Genomic DNA, 27,886 nt, shown 5'->3' on the forward strand with positions numbered 1-27,886 from the left:
CTTAAAATAAATAACTTGGTATCAACAGGTACATGTTTAATCACTGCATATGGAATTTCATTGGGTCCACGGGCTGTATCATTACACGTAGCAAGAGCAGAATCAAATCCTCTTTCAGTAAAAGGAGAATTGTATGACTCTTCCCTTTCTGTTGCAAAATTTAAAATTTTCTTTTCTTCAATACTCCTAAACTGGTGACTAGGAGCTGATTCATACTTGCATGATACATTTGAGAAATGATCAGCTAAGGCATTACTAACCTCATTTGCTTCAGTCACATACTGACCATTTACTTTCAACAAAGGTGGTGGGTTGGGGGTAAATTTGCCTATCTTTTTGACTTTCCTCCATACAGAAAATGGTGGTGTTCTACTGTTAATGGAGGAAACATAAGATACCCAAGATTGGCGCCTAGCTTCTTTCAGGGCATGACGGAACTGTTCTCTACATTTCTAGTACATAATTAAATTCCTCTCAGTACGGCATCTGCGCAATCAAGTTAAGGACCTTCTTGTGGCTCTGTGCAGGGCAGTTAGTTCTGAAGACCATCAGGGGGCTGGTCGTTGTTTGAATGACCCTGTTGTTTTGGGAATTGAATTGACTCCTGCTGTATGAAGTGTTTAGTCATTAAGTCTATGGCATCATCAACACTTTCAAACTGTTCTGTACTCCCCTCAATTTCACTTAGCTCATGAAATTTAACCCAGTCTGCCTTGTCAAGACTCCATCATGGCGATCTTTGTAAAGGGGGACTATTGTTGGTGTATACAATGATTGGCGCAGGATCACTAGTATGCCAATCATCTAATGTCTTCCAATCGAAATTCAGACTGCATTTAGAGCTTGCAATTGAAAGGTCAATGCACGACAGAGTACCTGTCTGAACACGAACATGAAAGTGCATGGGTTCTCCTGTATTAATGAGTCCGACATCCTCATTTTCTACAATTGATGATATAATATTGCCCCTGGTGTTTGCTAAAACATTGCCCCATAAAGGATGTCTGCCATTGAATCATCTCTACTAAATTATCATACGAGATGTTGTCATTTGGAGGCAAGTAAAGAGAACAAATGAGGACAAGGAGTATTATGATCAAGTTTGCTCTCCTGTAGACATATAATTATGGGGAAGTGCTAAAGGTTGAGGAGCTTAAGCTCTTCATATCTAGCCATTAAACCCTGATAATTCCATTGCAAAATGGAAGAAAAAAACTATAGTCTATTTTTGGAGGACCCCTTGGATGAAATCTTTACATTAACAATTTTTGATCTAACAATATTTCCTGGTGGTTTTATTAGAGGGGGTCTTGATAGATTGTGTTTTGCATGTGTTTTTATTTTTCTCCTTTTGATCTAATTGTAGTGGGGAATGGTGGACTTCAACATGAATCTTTGATTTATTTAAATTGCCTCCTAGTTAATCAGAAACATCAACGGACAAGTCTCCTAGTTAATCAGAAACATCAACGGACAAGTCTCCTAGTTAATCAGAAACATCAACGGACAAGTCTCCTAGTTAATCAGAAACATCAACGGACAAGTCTCCTAGTTAATCAGAAACATCAATGGACAAAATATCATATTCATTTGATGTCATAACTAATGTTTCTTATGGAAGGGGGGTAAACGAGATGGAGGTATCTCTCTTTTTTTATTAATAGGTAGTGAGTTACCAGGTTTTTGCACCTTCCTAACTACAGGTGCACCTGGTAAATTGGTTTCAATTGGAATCTCCATTAATTCAGGCAAGGACATAGGCTGGGAGATGTTAATTCTATCCAATGTAATGGGGGATAAAGGTTGGATAGTGGTGAGCAATGTCTTATTGTTAATAAACAATGTTAAATCTTTAGGAGGAGATATTCTTGTCTTATTATGCAGTGCTTTATCAGCAGATTGTGAATTTCTTTTTCGAGAACAACCTACAGTAATAAGTGGGTTAGATAACTCCTGAGGAACTTTTCCTTCTGTTTTTAATGTCTTTGCTTTGGTAGTCAATTTATTTAATAATCTCTTGGCATGCCCTATGCTTACATGTTCAATAATTGATTTATTGAGGGCAGCTTCTTCTAACTTATATAACTGGCAACTCCTAACAGTAGATTTATGATTAGAGTTGCAGTTTATGTACCTTGCCTCAAACGTACATTCTCCATGGTAAAGATTGGAGAAAGTATTACAAATTTTATTACTCTTACAAAATTTGATAGGATGCCCAAATTTAAGGCAATTTAAACATTGCAGTGGCTTCTGGTTAGAAGGTCGAACTTTAATAATTTCATTTTCTATGTCAATGTGGAAAGCTATATCAGCATCCTGGAAAGAAAGGATAATCATTGATGTTCTAGGAGCTTTATGTACTTTCCACACTGTTAATGGACACAGCCAATATTTCCTCTTTTGTGAATTCATGTAAGTCTCTATTGAAAACCACTCCCCTTCTGTAGCTAAAGTTTACATGGTGTTTGATGTCCAATTTTATATCATCATTGTCTGTCTTTAAATTGGACAATATAACAGATTGTGTGTATGACTTGGCATTTATCAAGTAACTTTTCTTCCCAAATCCAGATATATCTCCAGGTGCAATCGTTCCTACATTCCTCTAAAAGAATTTGCAGATCTTAAAATAATTTTCTGTACCTCATGTAGATTGAGCAACAAGCTACATTGGTGGTTTCGGCTTTCTTTGGGGTGGCTAAACTATCTTTGTGTCTTTATCAATCCAGTGTGCTGGTCTGTAGACATCCAGATCTTCAAGTACCCCATGAAATAGAGTACCCTTAATATTCATATTATCTACTTTAATATTCATAAGGCTACAGCTTACATTGAATACTTCATCATGACTATTAAATGACAACCAAGAATCCCATCTATCATCTAGAAATTTCATTCTAATTTCTTTTATTAATCCGTAGCACTCAAATATCTTATGCAGCACATATCATAATTGGCTTCTAATTAAATTTGGGCAACCTGCAGGTTATTTAATTTTCCTGTGTTGCCCAAATTACCCCCTTTTTTTTTTTCAAAGAATGGTATTTTTTAGTTCCTAAGCTATCAACGGAATTTTTTTAAATGAACTGCCAGAGGTCATTAACAGTGCCGGGGGAGAGTCAGCGTGCCCAGGGGATGGGGGTCCGTTGTTTAAAGAATCCATAAGACAGGGTTGAGATTAGAAAGAAGATGAGTTTGATTTACCTGCTCGCCAATACCAAGGCATCACACGTCAGAAAGGAAATTTGCATCTCCACTATTGGCACAATGGAGTATAATTTCTAGATGGTCCACTCCATACCCTACCCGAAGGATAGCACCAAAACAGATATAGAGGCACAGGTGTAAGCTAAACCCACTGTTAGGACTGAGATCAAGAAACTATGGAATCATCCTCCCCATATCTGTAATGATGGGCTTCCGGCCAAAACCCGAGAGTCGTACCCTAAGCATTGGATCCCCCTGGATTCCGAAGACCCAACACTTGAGAATAGTTCCGCCAAAAAGGTCCAAACTATCTTCGGGATGGCTGATTATCCTCCAATACTCTCACATATAGCTTAGAATGCAAATACCTTCCAACCGTGACACCACCTCCCATTCATCGACGCAGGCAGCAATAACGAATATAGAAACATCCTAACAGCGGCAATAATGGATTTTGAAACATCCACGCTATTAACCAAAAAAAGATATGTATATATACATACATACATACATTTTTCTCATAGAGTTGGGACAGCAGCATGAAAGAAAGTTTAAAAATTAAGGAGAAGGATGAAGTAATATTAAGACAAAGAAACAGATAAGAGAGAGAGAGAGAGAGAGAGAGAGAGAGAGAGAGAGAGAGAGAGAGAGAGAGAGAGAGAGAGAGAAATTCATACTCAAACTGGGGGAGCAATTTCCCCAAGTTCGAGAGCCCCCTTGCCCGTCACCAAGCTTCAGCAAGGCATTCTCTCATTAAGAGGGTCTGGTCAGTCAAAGAACCCAATAACTCTCTCATGGTAGTATCTCAATGGGCAACTGGTGCCCTGGCTAACCTACCGATTTGCTTGAATTTCAAGTTACTTGTAACCCGAGGAACTACTATAGAGACTAGCCACAATTCTTAGCCTCTTTCTAGATACAGTGATGCCTCAGGATACGAAAGTAATCCGTTCAGGATACGGTTTCGTATCCTGAGTCACGTTTTACATGTAAATAGCCTAATCCGTTCCAAGCCTAACAAAAAGTCATCTTTTCTTTCATAAACACGCTAAACTGTAGTAATAAACATGCAATGCAGCCATTTCTATCATTCAATAATTAACCAAACTGTTAAAAACAGCCTAATCCATTCCAGAAACCACCATGAGATTATTCAATAATGTAGTTATGGCCTAGTTATCCCCTCCAAGCCCTAAGAAAACGGTCCATTTTCTTTACTACTGTATAAAAGTTACGGTACTGTATGTAAAGCATTTGGATCAGTGAAGGTGTATTGTTACCTGTACACCTAAATTATGGGTTGATACCCTGAAAAAAAAGGTACTGTACTCTCGGCGACGAGTTGGGATCTCGTAAGCTTTTCGTATCCTGAAAATCTTTTCGTATACAGGGGCATAAAAATCTTTGTATTGCTTTTCGTATCCTGAATTTTTCGTAAGCAGAAACTTTCGTATCCAGAGGTATCACAGTACTATACTCTATTTCTTTCCAAAGTACTCACTAAATAAAAGTAATCTTTAATTACCTACCTAAAGTTGAGCAATCTCTTTCCTCTTAATTAAGGTTGTTAATATTCTTTTCCTTACTAACGTTTCAGTTCTACAGTATATAAAAAGTAGAAAAAATCTTGTTCCATTTCAACTTTGAAATGCAGAGAATCCAACCGACAATCATAAAAAATTACAATTGATAAAATAAATATACGTACATATTTAGATGCAAGATACTGTAGTTCCATGTCAACAAGCATCAGCGTCAGCATCATCACTGCAATCACTTTGAGTTGCATCATCCTCATTATCCTCGTCTTCCTGTTCTTGTTCATTAGCCTCATCCTCATCATCCTCCTCTTCCTGCTCTTCTTCATTAGCATCATCCTCTTCTTCCTGTTCTTGTTCATTAGCATCATCCTCTTCTTCCTGTTCATGTTCCTTAGCATCATCCTCATCATCCTCCTCTTCCTGTTCTTGTTCATTAGCATCATCCTCTTCTTCCTGCTCTTGTTCATTAGCATCATCCTCTTCTTCCTGTTCTTGTTCATTAGCATCATCCTCATCCTCCTCTTCTTCCTGTTCTTGTTCATTAGCATCATCCTCAACCTCCTCTTCTTCTTGTTCTTGTTCATTAGCATCATCCTCATCATCCTCTTCTTGTTCATTAGCATCATCCTCATCATCCTCTTCTTCCTGTTCTTGTTCATTAGCATCATCCTCTTCTTCCTGTTCTTGTTCATTAGCATCATCCTCTTCTTCCTGTTCTTGTTCATTAGCATCATCACATGCAACTTCCTGCTTTTCTTCGACTCCTTCTAACAGCTACAACAGAAATAAAGATAAGAAAACCATAATAAAAGAATATGAGAGTACTTTAATATAAGCTTCACTTTTAAAATTAATTGGTCTTAGCAAATGATAAAACATAGTTTTAAAGCTACCTGTAATAATAAAGTATATTCTATGATAACCATAGACATGTATAAAACATCTATGAACTAAAATCTGCAGTCAAATGGTTTACTTCTATATACATCAATGGTTCATATAAAGTGTAATAAGAGAATTTCCAAAACTCCTCTGATACAGTGTAGTTTTATCAAAATGACAACAATAAATGTTTTCTAGTGTAGGCTATGCATTAATATGAAATGAAACATCAAATGTCATGTATCTATGACCAGTAATTCTAATAATGTAGTCACAACTTATGATTGCAAGTCCTTAAAAAACAGAATTATAATAATCTATCTTGATACCTAATAGATGAAACATGAGCTTTTCGTCTTTCAAACAATTATTTTTTTCCTCTCTTTACACTAAACCAACCCCCCTGAATCACCGGGCACCTGTTCTCTGGGTAGACTCCCCAAATGGTGGTCCAGCAACTCTCTCCACTCCTGGGTTTTTACAATATCGAAGTCTATATAGACCTCAATGAAGATACAAAACCACTTGGAGATAAGAGGCAGGAGGGACTAATCTGAGCTACAAGTATCAAAATGATAAATTTTTTCATAAAAATTTTTTAATTTTATTAATCTTACCCCTATGTCACATTGCTGACTACTATACCAATTTGGTGGTGAGAAAGTAGTAATAAGAAAGGATAGCTAAATTCTCTAAATCTCAAACCAATTATTAACCTGACTTTCAAACATTCCCATAACTTAGAAGTTTTTCCTTACCTAAGGGATGACATAAATAATATATATATGAGAGAGAGAGAGAGAGAGAGAGAGAGAGAGAGAGAGAGAGAGAGAGAGAGAGAGAGAGAGAGAGAGAGAGAGAGAGCTCAGTGGAATTGACAGATCAACAGTAAATATCCATCAAAACCACTACTACTGCTAACAGAAATTGTTAATTGTTCTACAAAAATCTAACAGCTTAAGATAAAAAGAAGTTTCCAAATTTGTACTACCTTAAAAACTAAATTTTAATAATAAAATATTTATTTCTATACTCTCACCTGATGTAAATATTGAGTCTTCTCTATTAGCTCACTCACCACTGAAATTTTGTTTCCCTTTTCCTTTCCCTTTAAACTACACATGCCTCTAATGTAATGTCACTCAAGTGGTCCTTGGCAAGTGAAGCACCTGAGGCTCTTGTTACTACAATAAGTCGAAACTATACCCTTTCCTCCTGACATTAAAAATCAGTGGGGAAATGACATGCATGTATATGAACATCAAGTGAGTAAAGAAATAAAAGAAAATACTAAAATTCAGTTTATTTCTATGAACCTCCTCTGATGTTTATAATGCTGACTCACACACACTGATGGAGGCAAGATGCCAGTGAAGGAAAGAGATAAGTCAATTCTAAAATTAACAGTACTATACTGTAGAAAAGAATTAAAATTATACTCATTTGGTCTGGACAAATCTGACAGCCTTTTCTTTGTGAGGATGTTCACAGATGGGTTTGGATGTACAGTCAGCCCTCGTTTTACAAGAGTTGTTCTTATCGTGTTATAACAAAACTATATTCTCAGATCTCAGACACTTTGTAATGTTATGTTCTAAATTCGGCATTTATATTTAATTATGCGATTTGCACATTTATAGGTTCTTACTAAAATTCTTTTTTGTTTTCAAACAGAATATTGGCTACAAGTGTTGTTTGTTTTCTCGCCTTCATTTACAGCTTATTAGTTTATATTTGGTAGTATATTTTCTTGATCTTTTATCTATAGTGAATGTAGGTATAATGTAAAAATGTCAGTCATGGTACTTTGTTTACTATCGTATGATGATTGAAATACTGTACATGAACATCTGATATCTGATTCGATTGTTCATAACAATACAGCTGTATTTTGTTCGGTTGTTATTGTTGCGGCATGTGTTTACGTGATGATTATAACATCATTAATGATACTTTTATCATCTTTTAATTTTCTAACCCATTGAAGTACTGTAGAAGATGGGGTAAATATTATTACTAGGTTACTGTAAATATTGGAATCCCTACAGTACTGCGCTAGAGACGACACATCAGGAATTGCGCCATGCTTCAAGATTGCTGCATAGAATCTTGTACGGGAATGGGTAGTGGTCTTCGTATAAAATATGTACACTTAGTCAATCTTCAATTGTATACATATTGTACAGAACATTATCAAACTATAGATTGTTTATCAACTATGTACTGTACTCTACAATACTGTTCAGTATATGTATAATTGTAGGCTGTGTGTTTGGTGAGTTGTCCAAGTAGTCAAGTCGTCTAAACGAATACAGCGTACACTTACAATACAATTAAGATGTACTGTAGTGATATTACTGTACATATATTATAGTTGTACACACTATAGTATCAGCGAGTGTTATATGGTACAGTATTACTAGATAGGAACAACAGTGTTTTGCTAAAATTGTATTATGACTAAGTGTACGTAGTGTACACTTAGTGATTTAATTACAACCTATTTATACTTTGATAGAAACCAAGCAAAAACAATATTAGCAGTACTTAATGTGTTATCTATCCGATTGTAGGAAATGGGCAGTGAGTTGATAGGTTAGGTTAGGAGTTATCCCACAATAGGGAACCAAAGATACTAAAATTTGCGCCTGTCTCTGTTACCTAACCCTCGCAAGGAGTGGGGCCTGACTTTAGTCAGTTTATCATCAGTGGAATAGTTATGGCACCTAACCTATATCAGTCATTTTGTTTCAATGTGACTTGGGATGAAATTGAAATGCCCTCATTTTCAGGTAGTCCAGTAGGATGAATTTCTCTAAGGAGGTCGCAGTCCTTGGAAGTAAAATCTGCATTTGCACTGACATGGGATTCAATGTTTTGGTTTTGAACATTTGCATCAAAAGAAGAAAGGCCTGGATCCTCTTCTCCCTAAGCAAAACCTGAAAAGGAACTCGCTAAATTTATATCCAAATACTGTATAGAATTGAGCTGGAGCCATGACGGACTTCTTGAAACTATGACCCCAACCAATCCAACAACCCAGGTACGCATACATGTTAAACATGATAGGTCTGGGATTTTCAAATCCAAAGAGACAAGTTGGCTTAATAGTTTACTATTATCCAATCAATTCAGTAATAATTGGCTTATCATCAATGGAATAGTTACAGCGTCTATATCGGTTGTCTCGTTCTGATGTGACTTGGGATTAAATTGAAAATCCCTTTTACAAGCGACCCAGTGGGACGAATTTTTGTAAGGAGGCCATGGTTCATGGAAACACCATCCACATTTACACTGACAACATGCGCTTTGATATTTTGAACTTTTGTAGCAAAAGAAAGGACTGAATCCTCTTCTCCGATAAAATACCTGAAAAGGGACTGTTGCTATTATCATTCCCAAATATAGAATCTTCCGAGATGGAGCCCGGAGGGACTTGTTGAAATTAACTATAACCACCAACCAATCCAACAACTTGAGTAATCATACTTGTTTATCTAGAATTATCTTCAATGAATTGCCAAAAATTAACTGCCTCAAATTTTTTACTGAGAGTTAGATGATGATCCCGATAATGTTTGTAAGGAAACCTTCTGTTTAAAGGATAAAATTTTGTGTCATTATGTTCATCCCAAGTCAGTTAGCAAACAGAAAATTATTCAACAATTAGTAATTCTTAGGAAGCTTTGCTAATTCATTCTGAAATTAGCACATGGTGATCAAGGACATTTATTATTATTATTATTATTATTATTACTTGCTAAGCTACAACCCTAATTGGAAAAGCAGGATGCTATAAGCCCAGGGGCTCCAACAGGGAAAGTAGCTCAGTGAGGAAAGGAAACAAGGAAAAATAAAATATTTCAAGAAGAGCAACAATATTAAAATAAATATAACTTTATAAACTATAAAAACTTTTAACAAAACAAGAGGAAGAGAAATAAGATACAAGATAAAACAGTGTGCCTGAGTGTACCCTCAAGCAAGAGAACTCTAACCCAAGACGGTGGAAGACCATGGTACAGAGGCTATGGCACTACCCAAGATTAGAGAACAATGGTTTGATTTTGGAGTGTCCTTCTCCTAGAAGAGCTGCTTACCATAGCTAAAGAGTCTCTTCTACCCTAACAAAGTGGAAAGAGGCCACTGAACAATTACAGTGCAGCAAGAAGAATTGTTTGGTAATCTCAGTGCTGTCAGGTGTATGAGGAGAGAGGAGAATATGTAAGGAATAGAACCAGACTATTCGGTGTGTGTGTGTGTGTGTGTGTGTGTGTGTGTGTGTGTGTGTGTAGGCAAATAGAAAAGGAACCGTAACCAGAGAGAAGGATCCAATATAGTACTGTCTGGCCAGTCAAAAGACCCCATAACTCTCTGGTGGTAGTACTTCAACGGGTGGCTGGTGGATAAAACTTTCAAGTGTATAAGACTTACTTTTGACCTATGATAAAAAGTGATGTGAAGAGATATGTGTTAAGCTTTCATGAATGTCAAATTGCTAGTAAATCTGATAAAAAGTAATTCCCAAGGCTCCCTTATGTAACATTCCAACAGAGGGAGAATCTTTTGAGAATGTGGTAATTGATGTAGATGGACCTTTGCCTTGAAGTACATAGATGTACCAAGGCACTTCCCCCAATTTTAGGGGGTAGCCAACATCAAACAAATGAAAAATAAATGGGACTTTTCCTCTCTTTGTTCCTCCCAGCCTGACAAGGGACTCAACCAAGTTTGGCTGGTACAGCTAGGGTGCCACAGCCCACCCTCCCCCGTTATCCTTGAAGTAAAGGAGGAAATATATTCCTATTAACAATCATTGTTAGACTAACCCATTATCCAAAATCAATCCCAGTAAGAAGCTGCAAAGTGAAAGCTGTAGTTGAACACTTGTTTAGTTATTTTTCCAAGTTTGGTCTGCCCTGTGTTATACAAAGTGATGGTAGTAATTTTGTGTCCAAATATTTCAAAGACAAAATTAAAAAGCTAGGTATCAAACTTGTAACTTCCACACTGTATCACCCAGAGTCGCAAGGGATTGTAGAATGTTTCCATCAAACGTTAAAAAAGTTGCTTACAAAAAGTGTGTAACAACTTTGAACAGGGCTGGAAAGAAAAACTACCTTTTGTCTTGTTAGCCTAATGACACTACAGAATTTAGTAATTTTGAGTTGTTGTTCGGTCACACTGTTAAAGGAACTTTAAAAATTTTAAAGGGCAAATTAATGCTTCAAGAGAGTAAAAATGATGATGTTAAAAATTTACAGCATTACAAGGAGAATTTAAGGAAAGCTTGGAAATTAGCATTAGAAAATGAAAGCAACAGCCAAGGAGAAACTAAAAGGAAGTACGACCTTAAGGCAAAGGAGGGAACTTTCCATGTGAGTGATAAGTCTTAGTATTACTTCAGAATGAAGTTCCCTCATTATCTTATATGTTTGAAGGTCCTTATCCTATTTTAGAAAAAAAGGGGCAATTTAAATTACTTAATTGATATGGGTAAACATAGAGCTAAGTTGCTGCACATAAACTTGCTAACGAAATAAAATGAACACCCAGTACCAGTAATAAGTTTTGCAGCAAGAAATTAGTTTTGAGAAAAATTCTGATGTGCTTAAAAATTTCAGGTTATTTAACTCTAGCTTAGAAGAAAAAAAATTGAGTGAATTATATAATGTTTTTATAAATTATCCAGAAACTGTTAGTGATAAATTAGGTTTAACTTATCTTTTAGAACATGATATTGAGTTACAAGACACAAAACCATTAGACAAAGTCCGTATGGTTTGAGTCCAGAGAAGGCAGATTCAGTACGAAAGGAAATTATGTATATGTTAGATAATGATTTGATAGTTCCTAGCAAGAGTGAATGGTGTTCTCCAATAGTTCTGGTAAAAAAAAGATGGATCAGATAAGTTGTGCACTGATTTCAGAAAAGTGAACAAGGTTACTTAGCAAAGTAACTCTCCACTTCCAGGATCGGTGATTGCTTAGATAGGATCGGAAATGCTAAATTCATCTCCAAGCTTGATTTTGCCATAGGTTATTGGCAAGTACCTCAAAGTAGCCGAGCTAGGACAATATCCGCTTTTATAACACCGTTCAGTAGTTATGAATCTAGAAGTAATGTCTTTTGGGTTAAGAAATGCAGCCAGTACTTTCCAAGGATTAATCGGGTTGTTGAATCAGTAAAACTTCAAAAGTTCAAAGTTGGGAGCAAATGTTTTTATGTTGACTAGGCTGACATGAGTCTTTTTATAGTTTATATATGACATATCTGTTTTTGACGTTGTTAATAGTTTATATAGGCCATATCTGTTTTGACACTGTTACTGTTTTTAGAATGATATATTGTTAATTTATTCTCATCATTTATTTATTTCCTTATTTTCTTTCCTCACTAGGCTATTTCCCTGTTGGAGCCCTTGAGCTTATAGCACCTTGCTTTTCAAACTAAGGTTGTAGCTTGGCTAGTAATAATAATAATAATAATAATAATAATATTGATAACTGCGTTGTGTATTTAAATGATCTTGTTATATTTTCAGAAACTTGGTAAGAACATTTACAAATTTTAGTTAAAAGTCCTGGCAGCCCTTGAGAAGCAAACCTTGTATTAAATTTAAAGTAATGCTAGTTTGGGAAAACTTCTATCACTTATTTAGGGCATAAAGTGGGTTTCGATAAGATTTGTCAAAAATATGGGGACACAGAAGCTATCATCTATTTCTCAATCCTTGCAACTGAAAAGCAGACCATGAGGTTTCTCGAGATGGTTTCATATTTCTGTAGATTTGTACCCAATTTTTCAGAAATAGGCACTCCTATAAATAATCATTTAAAAAGGGACAAAATTTTTTATTTAATGAATGTGTAGAGGCTTTCAATAAATTAAGGGGGTTGGCTGGAATGCCAATATATAGGGGTATAGTAAGAAAAACACAAAACATTGAAAAAATTCACAGAGCTTCGTATGGCAATGGAGAATGTGAGTACGAAATATTTTGTCAAAATTCCTGTTACTTTCATAGTTACAGGGTAATTAGTAAAAGTAACTCAATAAACCCAAAGCATTGTTCCCTACAAGAAAATGCAGTATTTCTTCTATTGTGAATTTTTATAATTATTACATTTTGATAGAAAAAAATTGTGAGTAATGGCATCTGTAAAAATTCCATGAGTCACAAGACGATGTATTACAAGAAATTACATCCTTCGGCCCCCTCAGTCCTAGCACACACCTCATAGAGTACATGTTCGAGTTTGACCTCTGACATTCAATCCTTTTTCATCATGCCTAAGAGGGGAAGAAAATTTCAACACCTCACTGACGTAAGGAAGAAGAAAATTCACTCTAATAAGAGTTCAGAAGTGGGTAATATCGGTAAAATTAGAGCAGTTAGCGAAGGAGAGAGATTATGGAGCGACCGTCTCGCCTAAGGATGCAAGATATTGAGCAAAGGGATCTTCATTTATGATTAAATCATGATAACTTTGTTTTAGTTTATTAATATCCAAAAAGGAACCTAAAATTCATAATAATCATGATTTATTAATATTGTTTTTGTAAAAATACAAAGAAAAACTTTGAATGCCTGTATCTTAAAACTATACTTATTGACTTTCAAATTCTATCTTCTCCCTTAGTTTTAAAGATACAGCATTGAAATTTGGTATATAACTTGGAAAGACATTATAAAACAAAAATAAAAATTAAGATAATTTTGTCCAATTTTTTTTTCATATTGTTTTTCTTATTTTTTCTCCTTATTTTTATGGTTTATTTTTTACCGTAATGAAAAAATTCAAAGCTATCAAAAAAATTAGTTTTAGAAAAAAAAAAACTTCATTTGATAGGAGATCTACATCAGGACTATACAGTATATGGTAGTAATCCCAGGTCTTAATATTAATTATCAAGGGAGGAGATAAAATTTTAAAAACATTAATTTTCAAGATAAATTGCCCTGGCGCCGCAAAATTAAAGGTCAGAGGCAAAAATCCTATGCAGTTTGGAGATGTCCTAAGTCACCTTATTAAGTGGTAAGAATGTCAAAGTCTTGTCCTTAAGAAACGGCATTAGTGAGCCAGCCCCCCTAAAGGCTGTAATGCTTCACGAGCCAGTATTACTGTTACATGATTTTAGAAAGGAATTTAATTTAGCGATCGATGCTAGTGACATTGGTATAGGAGTCTTGTTGCAAGAAGTAAATGGGACAAAGCACCCAGTCGCATATTATTAAAAAAAACTGAATAAAGCTCAACAAAATTATTCAGCTACGTGTATTAAGAAGGAATTGTTTAGTTTAGTTTCATCCTTGCAACACTGAGATTTATGTATGAAGTAGTCCTGTTTTAACTGTGTATACTTATCACAATCCGTTAGTTTATTTGGAGAGATTTAAGAATAAGAATACTGTAAACATCTCATGTGTTGGAGTTTAGAGCTTCAAGATTATAATTTGAAGATAATTAATATAAAAGGAAAAAATAATGTTATAGCTGATAGCCTTTCCAGAAATTTTTCAGAATAAGAGAAACGTCTGTTTTCTTTTTTCCTCATCAACGAATTAAGAGTTTTTTTTTATTATAACACTACAGCTTTGTGTTGTGGGAATGAGGTGTGAAAGAAAAATGTTTTGCTGATGTTATGTAGAAGCTTCATGCAGATATTCCCCAGTTCAGGGATGAATGCGTTTTCTCCTTGCACACCTTAAAAAAAATTAAAATCAGTAAATCTTTTTTTTTTTTCTTTTGGGGGAACGTCTCTTGGGTAGATACAATACTTTCGAAAGGATGTTATTAAAAGACAAAAAATATCTATTCCCAAAGTGTGAACAGTGAGATGAGATGAGATGAGATTGCCATAACTTCACTGTTGTCAGCATTTTGGAAGTCAACCGAGCATTCAAAGAGCGCCTGCAGCAATAAGGGGCCTGTCATGTTTTGACCAAGATGTCATTGCCATGATCAGTGGAGTCAGCATATTTTGAGAAACCGAGCCTGAGGGATATCCTTGTTCATGAAAGATGTCTTCATGGGTGGACACGTGCTGCCCTTTGGTTACGACTTAACACGTGGTCCAGATTGCATCAGAAATTTTTTCTAGAAGCTTCCATGGCGTGATTTGAAGTGGGCATTTAGGAGGATGCCAATCGAGACACAGAATTGTTAAAAAAAATGCCTCCTATGGAAATGACTACTGCCCACTGTAATTAACTCCGCCCATATATGGGTATATAAACTTCAAGAAGAGATTATCCAGGAGAGATAGGGCAGGACATAAGACAAGAGAGGAACTATGCCCAAAGCAGATGAGAACCAAGTCCTGACGAGATAAGAAGCAGAGCAGAGCAGAAGTCTGATAGAGCCAGTATCCAGTACCCTACTGGACTGGCCTTGTATAAGAAAGTTTGTGGTGATCCAGATTTTCTCGGAGAATTTTTGGAAATTGTCATGAACTGCTGGATGGAAGGGTCATGTGTTGTACCAGACTCTAAGCTGAAGGGAGCCAAGTTCCGGGATGCCTTAGTTCAGCAGCTTCTGAAAGACGCCGGTCGACAAGGCTTCAAACTGAACAAGACTAGCAGAATTGGATCAAGGAAATGCATTTTCCAGGTACAGTCTCTGCTATGGAGTTGCTCTTGGGAACATCTAAGCTATTGAACCTGGAAATCTGGGTCCATTAGGGTCCCAGTTGTCCTGTAGTCTATCGTGATCCATCCATGACCGAGTCTCAATGTGCGCATCTTTAGTGTCAATCTGGAGTGCATTTAACTCTCTGATCGAACTCTGCAATCACGTCCCTCCAACTGACGTGATTCTGGACCGTAAGACGAAGGTGAAATCTTATGTGCCTGACGTTGAGGGCTTGGTCACTGATGATCAGGAAGCACCAGAGGATTGTCTGGTAATCTAGTACGTGACTGAAAAGGCACCTTGCTAGTCCATTTGTAGGCATGTGTCTCAACACTCGACAGTAGGTATAGTAATGATAGAGGAAACTTTATTTTGTGTGCTTGTTGATACAGGGGCACAGGTTTGCCTTGTCCATAAGTCTGTATTGAGCCAACTTGGCACAAAGTACCAGGTACTGTTAGGAGAACAGTTAGAGGGGTTGATCAGTACCTGCACTAGCATTCAAGGCTACGTACAGTTAGAGGTGAAGTGTCATTCCGGGTGGTGTCTACCGCTGTTCAACTGAGCTGTGGTAGCTGCCAAAGACATTAAATTTTGTTTTGTTCTTGGTAAGAATCTACTGGACACAGCCTACCTGACACTGGATTCACCCGGAGAACAGTTAGTGTATGAACGCACAGCTGTTCTTCAATTGTCCATCAAGGTACTCTCCACGCTGCATACCGAAACCACTGTCATGAAGGTGACTGACTCTGGAGCTGATCGTGGAGTGATTTTGGGAATGCTCTTCAGTCCTTTAAGGGGACCGTCCGCCATGGTGTTTTGACATACCAGCTTTCAGAAATCAAAAATCATTTTATTGTTTCCATGTGTGCAGAAACATATTGTACATGCACTCCAGAAGTTTCAGCCAATTATTTTTACAAATAATGAAGATATAGCGGTCTTTAAATGATGACATCATCCTTACTGCATCGTCTGGATGACTGAGTTTGCCAGAATCGTCTTTGTATGTTTATTTTTGCAGATATATAGCGATTTTTTCACTCATGTTTCAAAATTTTGTACGTCTGGAAGAAATGGAGGGCATTGGTAGAGGATAGTTGAATGAAAACTACCAGCTACGAGAACAGCAGACAGTTTCCAAAGACGTATAGAAGTTATAATGCATGTGTTTGTTTTCTTGCAGTTTGTATGTACACTGTGTTTTCACAACGTCCTAGCAAGGACAATGTTACCAAAGGTCATAAAAAGAACAAAAAGTAAGCAGAGAGCAAGAACAAAAGAACCAAGAAGAGAGATAAACATGAATAGGAGTACAAAGCTGAAACATGCTAACTAAAATTCTTGCAAATATGAGAGGCCGCTGGCAATTCATGACACCCTTACGCCAAGTGTAATAGTAAACTTAGGGTTTAAATACCTCATTTAGGGTGTGTTTATGTAGGAATAAACAATAAAAGTACAAAGTAAGGTTATCATGATAATGTTATCTTGATTTCTTTAAGAAAAAAAGCAAAAATTTATAGCAAATCTCTGGGAGCTTATAACTCAAAACATACTTTCTGGGCTCCGACCTGTGCCGCGCAGTGAAATACTCCTAGAGCACTATTTCTAAGGAATATAACTGCTATATATTACCAGAGAAAAAAAGCATAGGAATGCCAGGTTGAACCCAGCTCGCTCACCTATATAAGGTGTCGGTATAAAATACTGGGGCGTGATAATTCACAACCAGAGGTCTCGCACTATTTAGATATCTCCTCTTCAAAATCCCCGCCACAGCGAGGTGCCGTTCAACACTACTACCACTAACCCAACCCACGCCAGTGACGACACTCCTTTATAGCACTTATTGTTATTAAGTCCAACATGTTTTTTTTCTTGTGTTTACCCTTGGATTTATCATTACTTTATAATCGATGGCTGATTCCCATGATACCCCATCGAAGTTAAGTACTTTATCCATGAGTTTTAGCGAGATTGGGCAGTGTAACCTCTGTTTTTATTGAGAAGTGTTTATATATGAACGGCGTCCCCGTTCTTACCGTTCATGGTTCGGCTCTGCCCTTTTTCTCGTTAGTTCGTCCGTCATTAATATTTGTTCGAACTTTTAGGAGTTTTTTCCTTACATTATATAGTACACCGTCTTTATGCTTTCATCTAGCATTAATTTTATGTTATCCTATGATATCAGTGTTAGCGTTTCATCAAGGAGTAGGTTATGTTGGTATGCCTGCATTCGTGCATGTTGGTGGATTGCGTCACCTTTGAGATTGTTTCGCTAGTTCTAGGAAGACGACCATCTCACTTATTATTATTAAACCTTTTAGTTTTATTTCGTACGCTCCACCTAGTTTTACATTTGGTTCGAGTGGGACTCTCGCGTATTTTGTTGTTTTTACTGTTCGATCTACCGCTTCAGTAACTAGGTTGGTACCCCTGCTTTCCATCTGCTGATGGCGTCATGCTCCTCCCTTACCGCTCGCCCGAGTCCCTCTCTCGCCATATTATTTCTGCATGCCTAACCTTACTTACGTGATTTCGCTTTTAATTCATTAATTATTTTTATGTATTTGTGCATTGATATTATATTTATTGCTTTACTCCGTTATGATCATATTTTTGGGATTTTCATGTCATGTTGAGGGGATCTCCAGTTGGTAGCCCTGTCTACCACTACGCACTGGTGATTCCCCGGTACCATACCCCCCCCCCCCACAGGTTGGGGAGGCTATTCCATCCCCCCCTCCTCCAGTGTACACCCTTCCTCTCACTCGATGGTTGTTGGTTATGACATACGGGTCAAGTATGCTTGTTCCTCAGTCTTCCCTCAACGTTCCGACATATTGAGGACTGAGTGTACCCACGGGGTGTGACTTAGTCTCATTCATTCTTACCGGGCGGTTTCGTCTCCTCCCCTCCCGTCGCCCCGATTGGCCATCGGTCGGGGGAGGGGGAGGGCCGGGACCACCGGGGACTATCACACGTGATTAGTCGGTATGACTGCACCTTGGTGTAACTTTTGCTTTTAGCTATGGTTGTAAGAATGAGCACTTATATTAGGAGTGTCCCCACCTACGGTACCTCCTGCTATTATCGTCCGCATAGGACTTATTAATATCCCATATCATTATATTATATTCTACATGAATCATTACCTTCGTCCCGGTACCTCCGGTTGGGTAGTGGGGGTTCCATTGGCTCCCCCCGCGCTCTCCCGTGGTACCCTCCCGTCATCAGACATCGGAGCCTCCGGGCTCTTAAATACAAGATCTGTTGACACTGACACAGTTTTGATTAATATCCTCCCTCCGGGAGCCCTATTCAATTACAGACATTAGTTTTAGATCATAACTGGAGTTTTCTATTTATGTATTTTAAGGATGTATCTTAGGTTACTTTAAGTTTACTTTAAGTTACTTTAAGTTTACTTTAAGTTACTTTAAGTTTACTTTACCAACCCTGTTCCCCGGCCCCGGGGGCCCCGGAACTAGTTTTGATTACTGTATATTTATTCATCACTGTTTTTTGCATCCTTTTTCATCCCTTTTTATTTTATACCACCCTGGTAATGACGGGATGGTATATTCCTCGCTATGACAATATTATTTCATTGATAATCTTAACTTATTACGGAATTGTTTCAACAATTTCTGTTAATTTTTTCCCCGGTTACTATACCGGTTTGAAATTTTGTTCATAGCCTTTTGTCCCGATTTCATATCGGTCTATTTTAAGAATCCGGAACACCCGGATCTTTTTAGGTTATTAACCTATTATGGGATACTCACGTATCTGTATTTTATTCTATACTTCCCAAGTAGCGACGGGATAGTGTATTTCAAGCTATGACAATATTATTTCATTGATAACCTTAACTTATTACGGGATTGTTTTAACAATGTCAGTTTATTTATAAGTTTTTCCCCGGTTACTAAACCGGTCCTAGAGTTGTTCATAGCCTTTTGTCCCGGTTTCATATCGGTCTACTTTAAGAACCCGGAACACCCGGATCCTTTTAGGTTACTAACCTATTATGGGACACTCACGTATCTTTATTTTATTCTATACTTCCCAAGTAGCAACGGGATAGTATATTTCTCGCTATGACAATATTTTTTCATTGATAACCTTGACTTATTATGGAATTGTTTTAACAAAGTCAGTTAATTTATGATAAGTTTTTCCCCGGTTACTGTACCGATCTGAATTTTGTTCATAGTCTTTTGTCCCGATTTCATATTGGTCTAATTCAAGAATTCGGAGCATCCGGATCTCTTTAGGTTACTGACCTGCTATGGGATACTTATGTATCTTTATGTTATTCTATACTTCCCCAGTACCGACGGGATAGTATATTTCGCGCTATGACAATATTATTTCATTGATAATCTTCACCTTTTATGGAATTATTTTGACAATGTCAGTTAATTTATGAAAGTTTTCTCCCCGGTTATTATACCGGTCCGAAATTTTGTTCATAGCCTTTTGTCCCGGTTTCATACCGGTCTATTTTAAGAATTCGGAACACCCGGATCTTTTTGGGTTACTACCCTACTATGGGACACTGTAGGTGCCCCTGTCGTTACTATCTATAATTATAACTTCGGATATATTATTTTGGGATTTTCATTTTATTTCCTTTGTGATTGATCGATTTAAACATTTATTCTCGATCTATTTATTTTACATTCCCAACGGAGTTACCTTGTTCATTAGTAACGATATACCCTCTTTCGGAGCTCGCAGTCTCTTCTACTTTGGCGACTCTTTAGATCTGGGTTGGCGGGTTTGCCTGGAGTGTCAGGGCAAAGAGACCCTGTGTCTCTTCCTTTTAGGGTTTTCAAGGAAGCACGTGGCTTATGTCGGGCCACGTCCCATTGTCCCTAAAGTTAAAGCTACCTGCCAGCCCTACCAAAGACTCACAGGTCTTCCAAATCACCAAACCAGTTAAGACTTCTCTTGGGTCGAGAGCGAAGCCCGGCCTGAAACCTACGACCCCGGAGGCTCCCTTCGATCCGGCAGCCCTTTCAAGATTGATGCATGGCCTCTCGTGGCATGGTTAGTTTCAACCTGACCTTTCATTAGAAGAGGCCTGCGACCGATCCCAGGGATGAGGTAGAAATTTATTTCTATTTGAACACGATGTTGTGCTGATATTTATCCATATATATACATATATATATAATTTACGGACCTCTGTAGCTCACTGGCTCAAACCTCGTGTCACATACCGAGTCACCACGAATTATAGGATGGAAGATTCCTGGTGCCTCTGTGAACTTGACAATTGAATGGAATTATTGCCCATTAGGGGGAAGAGAGAGTGCTAAACCAGATAGCCTCATACAGGGTCTCATTTGTTATGGGCTACCTCAACAGCACAATATATCATCCCGGATGCCTCCAAGCTCCCGGAATTCGTCGAAAGCAATCCGTGGAAGGGGGCCTTGCGCTCTCCCTTCAAAGATGGTATGTTAACCATCGAAGGGTTTGGCACCCGGACTGTAGAAGATTTTGAATTCTACCCGCCGGGTCTACAGTTCCCTCTCTGGTTTCGCATGCCTTACCGAGGAGACACTCGTAAGGTTTGACAAGGTCCCCAAAGAAACCAAAATGTACCCAAAGGGGCAGGCTCAGTCCACCTGGGTCCGGCCCTTAAACGAGTGGGAGTGTGTTAACACTACGTTAACACCTCACAAGAGCCCGTACACGATGTTTCTAGTGGAGGAGTAAACCCCTACTCCGTGTGTCACTAAGATATCGGACCTTGCTCAGCAGGCAATAAACGAGGACAAGCCGTTACCGCAGCTGAAGGAAACGCATCCGACCTCCCTCCTGTCCCTGGGGGATCACCATTGCTGGACTAACGCCCCGGCGACCTTCACATCGGGTAAATTAAGCGCTGACTGTGCTCCCATTCAGTTCAGTGAGTGGCTACCCAGGCTTCCGGAATCTCTGATATGCCTCGAGCTCGAAGCCTGTATGCGCCTGAGTAGACCTATCAACTCGGCTACAATGGCAGAAAAGACCTCTTTAATGTATGAAGAAGAACCACCTTTTAAGGTCTTGACGAAGTCATTACTTCAAACCTTACTGTCTGATTCCTACGACTTCTTTGCGGCCAGACGTCGTTGCTGTAGGCATGTCTTGTCTGAGGCCACTATCAGACATGAGCCTAACAAGCTCATTAAAGCCCCAGTCTGGAGCTGCTAGGGTCAATCAGAGCCTCAAGGTTCGATGGGCTTAGTCCCCAAGCACAAGTTCGAACCGGCCAGCAACCAATCTCGAGGTAGAAAGAGTCTGAGATCTTTCCATTCCTTCCAAACCGGCAGTCCCAACAGGTGGTTCAAACCATCCCGGTGGCACAAGGGAGTCAACCTTTCACTTCGAAGGGTCAACCCCAACAGTAATACGTGCTGGTTCCTCAGTCCCAAGTAGCAACTACCTCCTATGCTACTTCCCCAGCCCTTAGGCCCACCTTTGAAACTCAGGGTGCTTTCCAGGGTTACCAGCGCCCCAGAGGCGCTAGCTCGAGAGGAACTTTTCGCAACAGCTACTCTCGAGGCCGAGGAGGTAAATCCGCAGCAAATCATTGGGAGTTCTCAGGTAGGGGTAGGACTTTACATCTTCCGGAACCGTTGAACGTTCAACATTTGGGCTTCAGTATAATTTCCAAAGGTCTGGGGTGGAGTTGGATAGAATGGCCCCCTCCACCAACCAGTTTTCATCAACATCCAATGGAAGAGCTAGTCTTATATGAAAACGATTTATTGCAAAAGGAAGCAATAAAGAAAGTAAATCGTTTGTAATTTTAGGATCACTTGTTCAGCGGGCCAAAGAAAGACTCAGAATAGCGAAGAGTAATCCTAGACCTGTCGCTTCTGAATACTTACATTTAATGCGACAAGTTTCACATGCTGACCATCTCTCAGGTGCGGACCTTGCTTCTCTGTGGGGCCGTCACCTCCCCTATGGATCTTGCAGACATTTGCTATCATGTTCCGAAAGCAAGGCATTTTCGTCCGTTTCTAGGCTTCAACTAGGCAAACTGCCTCACAGCAACTACAGAGTGATAATCTCTTACAACAGTTTTGGTTCCAAATCAACTTCGAGAAATCTCGTTTGGTCCCGAGGACAAGTTTCAATGGTTAGGATTCAATGGGTTCTATGCTCCCACACTCTGTCTCCCAACAGCCAAGAGGAACGATATAGCAAAACACAATTCGTTTTCTCAAAGACAAATTGTCTTCCAGAAGAAATCAAGAGAGAATCCTGGGTGCCCTCCAGTTTGCCTCAGTAACAGATATACTACTGAAGGCCAGACTGAAAGATATAAGCCGAGTATGGTGCTCCAGGAAAACGAGTAATATCGAGACAAAGGGCTCGACTCCAACCAATTCTGAAGAAAAGACTTCAACCATGGACAAAGATCAAAATCTGGCAAATCCGTTTCCTTACAATATCCACCCCCAAGCTCGTCATTTACACAGACGCCTCCCTAACAGGGGGGGGGGGGATACTCTCAGTACACGAAAGTCCTGGGACTATGGTCGACAATATTCCGCCAACTTCATATCAATGTTTTAGAGGCCATGGCGGTATTTTTGACCTTAAGCAACCGGCTCCTGCCAAAAACCAACTTATCAGGTTTCTTCTAGATAGATAGTGGCGGACGCACTTTCGAGGACAACTCCGCTGGAGTCGGAGTGGTCACTAGACCCAATGTCCTTCAGTTGGATTCTTTCTCAGGTTCCGGATCTCCAGATAGATCTGTTTGCAACAAAGTCCAACTACAACTAGAGTGCTACGTAGCTCCCAGCCCGGATCCTCGGGCTTACGCCACAGACGCACTATCATTAGTCTGGAACACTTGGGAGAGAATTTACCTATTCCCACCAATAAATCTGTCGATGAAAGTGTTAGACAAGCTCAGGACTTTCAAAGGCCAAGTTGCTCTAGTAGTCCCCATCTGGCCCAAGCACAACGGGTTTCCCCTTCTGGTGGAACTGGGTCTCCACCTCGACAGATCCCCAATCCAATACTAACACAAGCAGTACAACTCGCTGTGTGTTAGCTTCCTCAAATTCAGAATGCCCTACCTTTCTGGACTTTATGAAATTTGCAGCTCAAGAGGTGCAGATATTGATCCTCAAATACGTTATTTTTAGAATCAGATAAGAGGGGATCCACCCTTCGACAGCATGATTCGGCTGTTATGAATCTTGCCAGTTTTTAAGGGACTCAAAGGTTGAGACAATGACTATGAATCTGACAGTAACCTTCTTCAGAATTTTATTTGAATCAGACTTAGCGACTTGTACTATTACCACAAATTAAGTCAGCCTTGAAGGTTTTACAATTGGCTTTAATATTGCCCTTACAGATTCATACTTCTCATCCATCCCGAGAACCTGCGCCAGATTGAAACCATCAACTCACCCTAGCTCAGTTTCCTGGTTTCTGAATGACGTACTTAAGTTGGCTTCAGACACTCTTAACGAGACTTGCCATTATATTCCATTGGTTAGGAAATCCTTGTTCTTAATGAACCTGACTTCTGGCGCCAGAATATCAGAACTTTCAGCCTTGTCTAGAGATCCAGGTCATATTGAATTTCTCTCGTCAGGGGAAGTACTCCTTTCCCCTGACAAAAGATTTTTAGCGAAAATGAGGACCCCCAGGACAGACGGTTCCCCTGGAAGATTGTCCCACTTCCGCAGGACCCATCTTTAAGTCCAGTAAACACTCTGGAAGCCTACTTAAACATATCTCCCGTTCAGTCCTCGGGGTCCTTACCCATTAGAGAAGGTGAAGAACCATCATCCTGAAAGGACTCAGACAGAAGATTCTGCATTTCATTAACGGGCTACCTAGAATCATTCCCACATCACTCCCTCACGTCCATGATATATGAGCTGTAGCTACCTCAGTTAATTACTATGAACTTCACTGGACTTACTAAATATACAGGCCGGAAGTCTCCAACAGTATTTAAACGCCACTGCTTAAAACCTCTGGAAGCCTTATATTTGCTACAGTGGCAGCAGGGAATGTGATTCCTCCTGAACATAGTGAACCTTAATCAACTATGTCTTGCTATCCTCTTACCTGTTATTTTGGATTTTATTTTACTTCCTCAGGTATTGTTCCAAGATTTGGGACCATTTCTCTGGTACTATTTCACTGCGCGGCACAGGTCGGAGCCCAGAAAAGGGATTTTGACGAAGGAAAAATCTATTTCTGGGTGAGAGACCTGTGCCGCCCAGTGAACCCTCCCTTGACTTCCCTCCCAACATGGGCCCCAAACCTTGGGTGCTATGAGGAGTGACGTCACTGGCGTGGGTTGGGTTAGTGGTAGTAGTGTTGAACGGCACCTCGCTGTGGCGGGGATTTTGAAGAGGAGATATCTAAATAGTGCGAGACCTCTGGTTGTGAATTATCACACCCCAGTATTTTATACCGACACCTTATATAGGTGAGCGAGCTGGGTTCAACCTGGCATTCCTATGCTTTTTTTCTCTGGTAATATATAGCAGTTATATTCCTTAGAAATAGTGCTCTAGGAGTATTTCACTGGGCGGCACAGGTCTCTCGCCCAGAAATAGATTTTTCCTTCGTCAAAATCTCTTTATTCCCACTTAGGTACATTTTTCTCACTTATTTATTGTTTGATTTTAGAAAGATATTATTGAAAAGAGGAATAAAAATTCCACAATTTTGTGTAACAGAAATTTTATTTTCCTTTTCTCTTTTTTTATAATTATTTTACGTCTAGACGAAGAAAATCAAGAAAAAATTCATTAAAAAAAAAGAACAAGGAAAATCTGTCACACAGAATTATTTGATTTATAAAGAAGTTTTGATGGCATCATTTTCAATACAATTGGTGTCATATTAGTGGAGAAAAATGTACCTAATTTTTTTTTTTAATCATGATTTTTGCTAATAAATCAAAGTTTTTAATCAAATGACTTGATATTTTTATATGATGCAGGTATTATATAAGCAACCCAGACACTGAAGGTAGGGGGGGCAAGCCAGCCTCAACTTGGTGCCGGTCCCAAGCCCGGGTAAATGGGGAGGGTTGGCAGCAGAAAAGGCATCCGGCCATGAAAAATTAGCCAAAACCAGTATGACCAGTGAAAGTTGTGAAAATGAAATTAATGCTAGGGCATTCCCCGCAGGTGATGCGTTGGGACCTTGCCTGATCCCTCCGAAAAATCGGCAAGGGCGGGCTGGGTTAAAGAGACAAGCTCAGAGGAAAATATCTGAAGAGAGGATGATAGTAACTCTGAATGTGGGGACAATGACTAGAAAAGGGCGAGAGCTGGTTGACTTCATGGAGAGAAGGAAGATTGGAGAGCTGTGTATCCAGGAGACCAGATGGAAGGGAAATAAGGCAAGGGAACTAAGCAAAGGTTGTAAATTCTTTTACAGTGGAGCAAATATGGAAGGAAGAAATGGTGTAGGAATAATATTATCAAAAGATCTGAAGGAAAGTTTAATTGGGGTGAATAGGAAAAATGACAGAATTATGAGTTCAAAGCTGGGACTGGGAGCAACAATAGTCAATGTGGTGTGTGCCTATGCCCTGCAAACTGGATGTACAGAGGAGGAGAAGGATACATTCTGGGAGGAGATGGACCAAGAGCTTGGAAAAATTCTTGCAAGGGAAAGGGTAATTATAGGAGGAGATCTGAATGGCCACTTGGGAATTAGTAGGGAAGGGATAGAGAGTGTGCATGGAGGTTGGGGTTTGGGTGAGTGAAATGATGGGGGAGAAAGGGTGATTGATTTTGCAGTGGCTTTTGACCTAGCAATGATCAACACCTTCTTTGAGAAAAAGATCAACAGACTGATTACTTACAGTAGTGGTGGCAGGGAGAGCCAGATAGATTTGCTGCTGTGTAAGAGAGACCATCTGACGGGGGTTAGAAATTGCAAGGTGATAAATGGGGAGGGTGTAGCAGCGCAACCTAGGTTAGTGGTAACTGATTGCTGACTAAGGAATTGTAGAAGTAAAAAGATGAGAATGAACCCAAAGAATAAGTGGTGGATATTGAAAGAGGAAGAACTGAGAGTCTTGTTTAAGGAAAGAGTGCTGCAAGCAGTAAGGTTACATGAGGATGTACAAGAATGGTGGACCGAGAATAGTAAAGTGATTCTAAGGATCGGTGAGGATGTACAAGAATGGTGGACCGAGAATAGTAAAGTGATTCTAAGGATCGGTGAGGAAGTACTAGGACAGTCATTAGGAAGAAGACCCCCAACTGATAAAGAATCGTCGTGGTGGAATGATGAGGTGCAAGAACAAGTAAAAACCAAGAAAGAAGCCAAGAAGAAGGCAGAACTATCAGGACAAGAGCAGGATAAAGAAAACTATAAATAGGCAAAGAAAGAAGCAAGAAGAGCAGTAGCAAAGGCAAAGGCAGAGACATTAAATGAAGTCTATAAAGAGATGGAAACACTAGAAGGAGAGAAGAAAATATTACGAATTGCTAAGGTCAGAGATGCTGCATCTAAAGACCTGACACAGATAAGGCAAATAAAAGATAGCAGTGGTATAGTTCTAGCAGAAGAGAATGAAATTAAAAGGTGGGAAACTTATCTTGAAGGACTATTGAATGAGGAGAACCCAAGAACAGTATTTGAAGATGGACTCCCAAACGAGGCAGTTACCATAGGAGTGACTAGAAGAGAAGTAGAACAAGCAGTGAAGAAGATGAAAAATAGTAAAGCTGCAGGACCGGATAATATACCAGAATAGGCATGGAAGAGTCTTGGAGAGGAAGGCATACATATCTTGTGGGACCTGACGCAGAAAATCTTCAATCAGGAAAAGATGCCAGAGAAATGGAGAAGAAGCCTATTCTTTCCCATTTATAAGGGGAAGGGAGACATCCAAAAATGTGGCAACTACAGAGGTATAAAGATGATAAGCCATACAATGAAAATATGGGAGATCATTGAGAAGAGACTCAGAGATGAAACAACAATTGGTGAGGAACAATTTGGATTCATGCCTGGAAAAAGGACTGTAGAAGCAATATTTGCTTTGAGGCAGATGATAGAAAAACATGAGGAGAAACAGAAAGGGTTACATATGGTTTTTATTGACATGGAGAAGGCATACGATCAAGTACCATGTCAGGAGCTGTGGAGATGTATGAAAGAAAAGGGAGAACCTGAGAAATACATAAGAATCACCCAAGATATGTATGAGGGCAGAAGCAAATGTTAAGAGCAGTATAGGCCAAACATAAAGTTTCCCAGTAAATGTAGGACTACATCAGGGGTCTGCATTGAGCCCTTACTTACTTGATCTGGTAATGGATGTAGTAACACAAGGTGTTAGAGATCAGTCTCCTTGGTGTATGCTTTTTGCTGATGATGATGTTATACTGTGTAGCACTAGGCGAGAGGTAGTAGAAGAGAAACTGGAGGAGTGGAGAAGAGAAATGGAAAATAGAGGATTGAAGATCAGCAGGAAAAAGACAAAGTATTTGAGATTGAAAAATGGGGAGAATGCGGAAGTTAGTTTACAAGGAGAGAAATTGAAAAGAGTTGAAAATTTCAGGTATTCAGGATCAACAGTTGCAGAGGATGGT

At 39.0% G+C, this 27,886-nt stretch overlaps 1 protein-coding gene across 1 annotated transcript in view; it reads right to left on the minus strand.

The window, feature by feature from the left end:
- The window catches only part of LOC137645799 (high mobility group nucleosome-binding domain-containing protein 5-like), a 279,134-nt gene that overhangs the window by 27,900 nt on the left and 223,348 nt on the right, over window positions 1-27,886 (minus strand). The window contains exon 11 of the mRNA XM_068378745.1: window positions 4,919-5,525. Within this exon, the coding sequence (XP_068234846.1) occupies window positions 4,950-5,525 (576 nt within the window). The 3' untranslated portion in view covers window positions 4,919-4,949. The remainder of the gene's footprint in view (window positions 1-4,918; window positions 5,526-27,886) is intronic.

The sequence above is a fragment of the Palaemon carinicauda genome, chromosome 8, assembly GCF_036898095.1.
Source record: "Palaemon carinicauda isolate YSFRI2023 chromosome 8, ASM3689809v2, whole genome shotgun sequence".
Taxonomy (NCBI): Eukaryota; Metazoa; Arthropoda; class Malacostraca; order Decapoda; family Palaemonidae; genus Palaemon; species Palaemon carinicauda.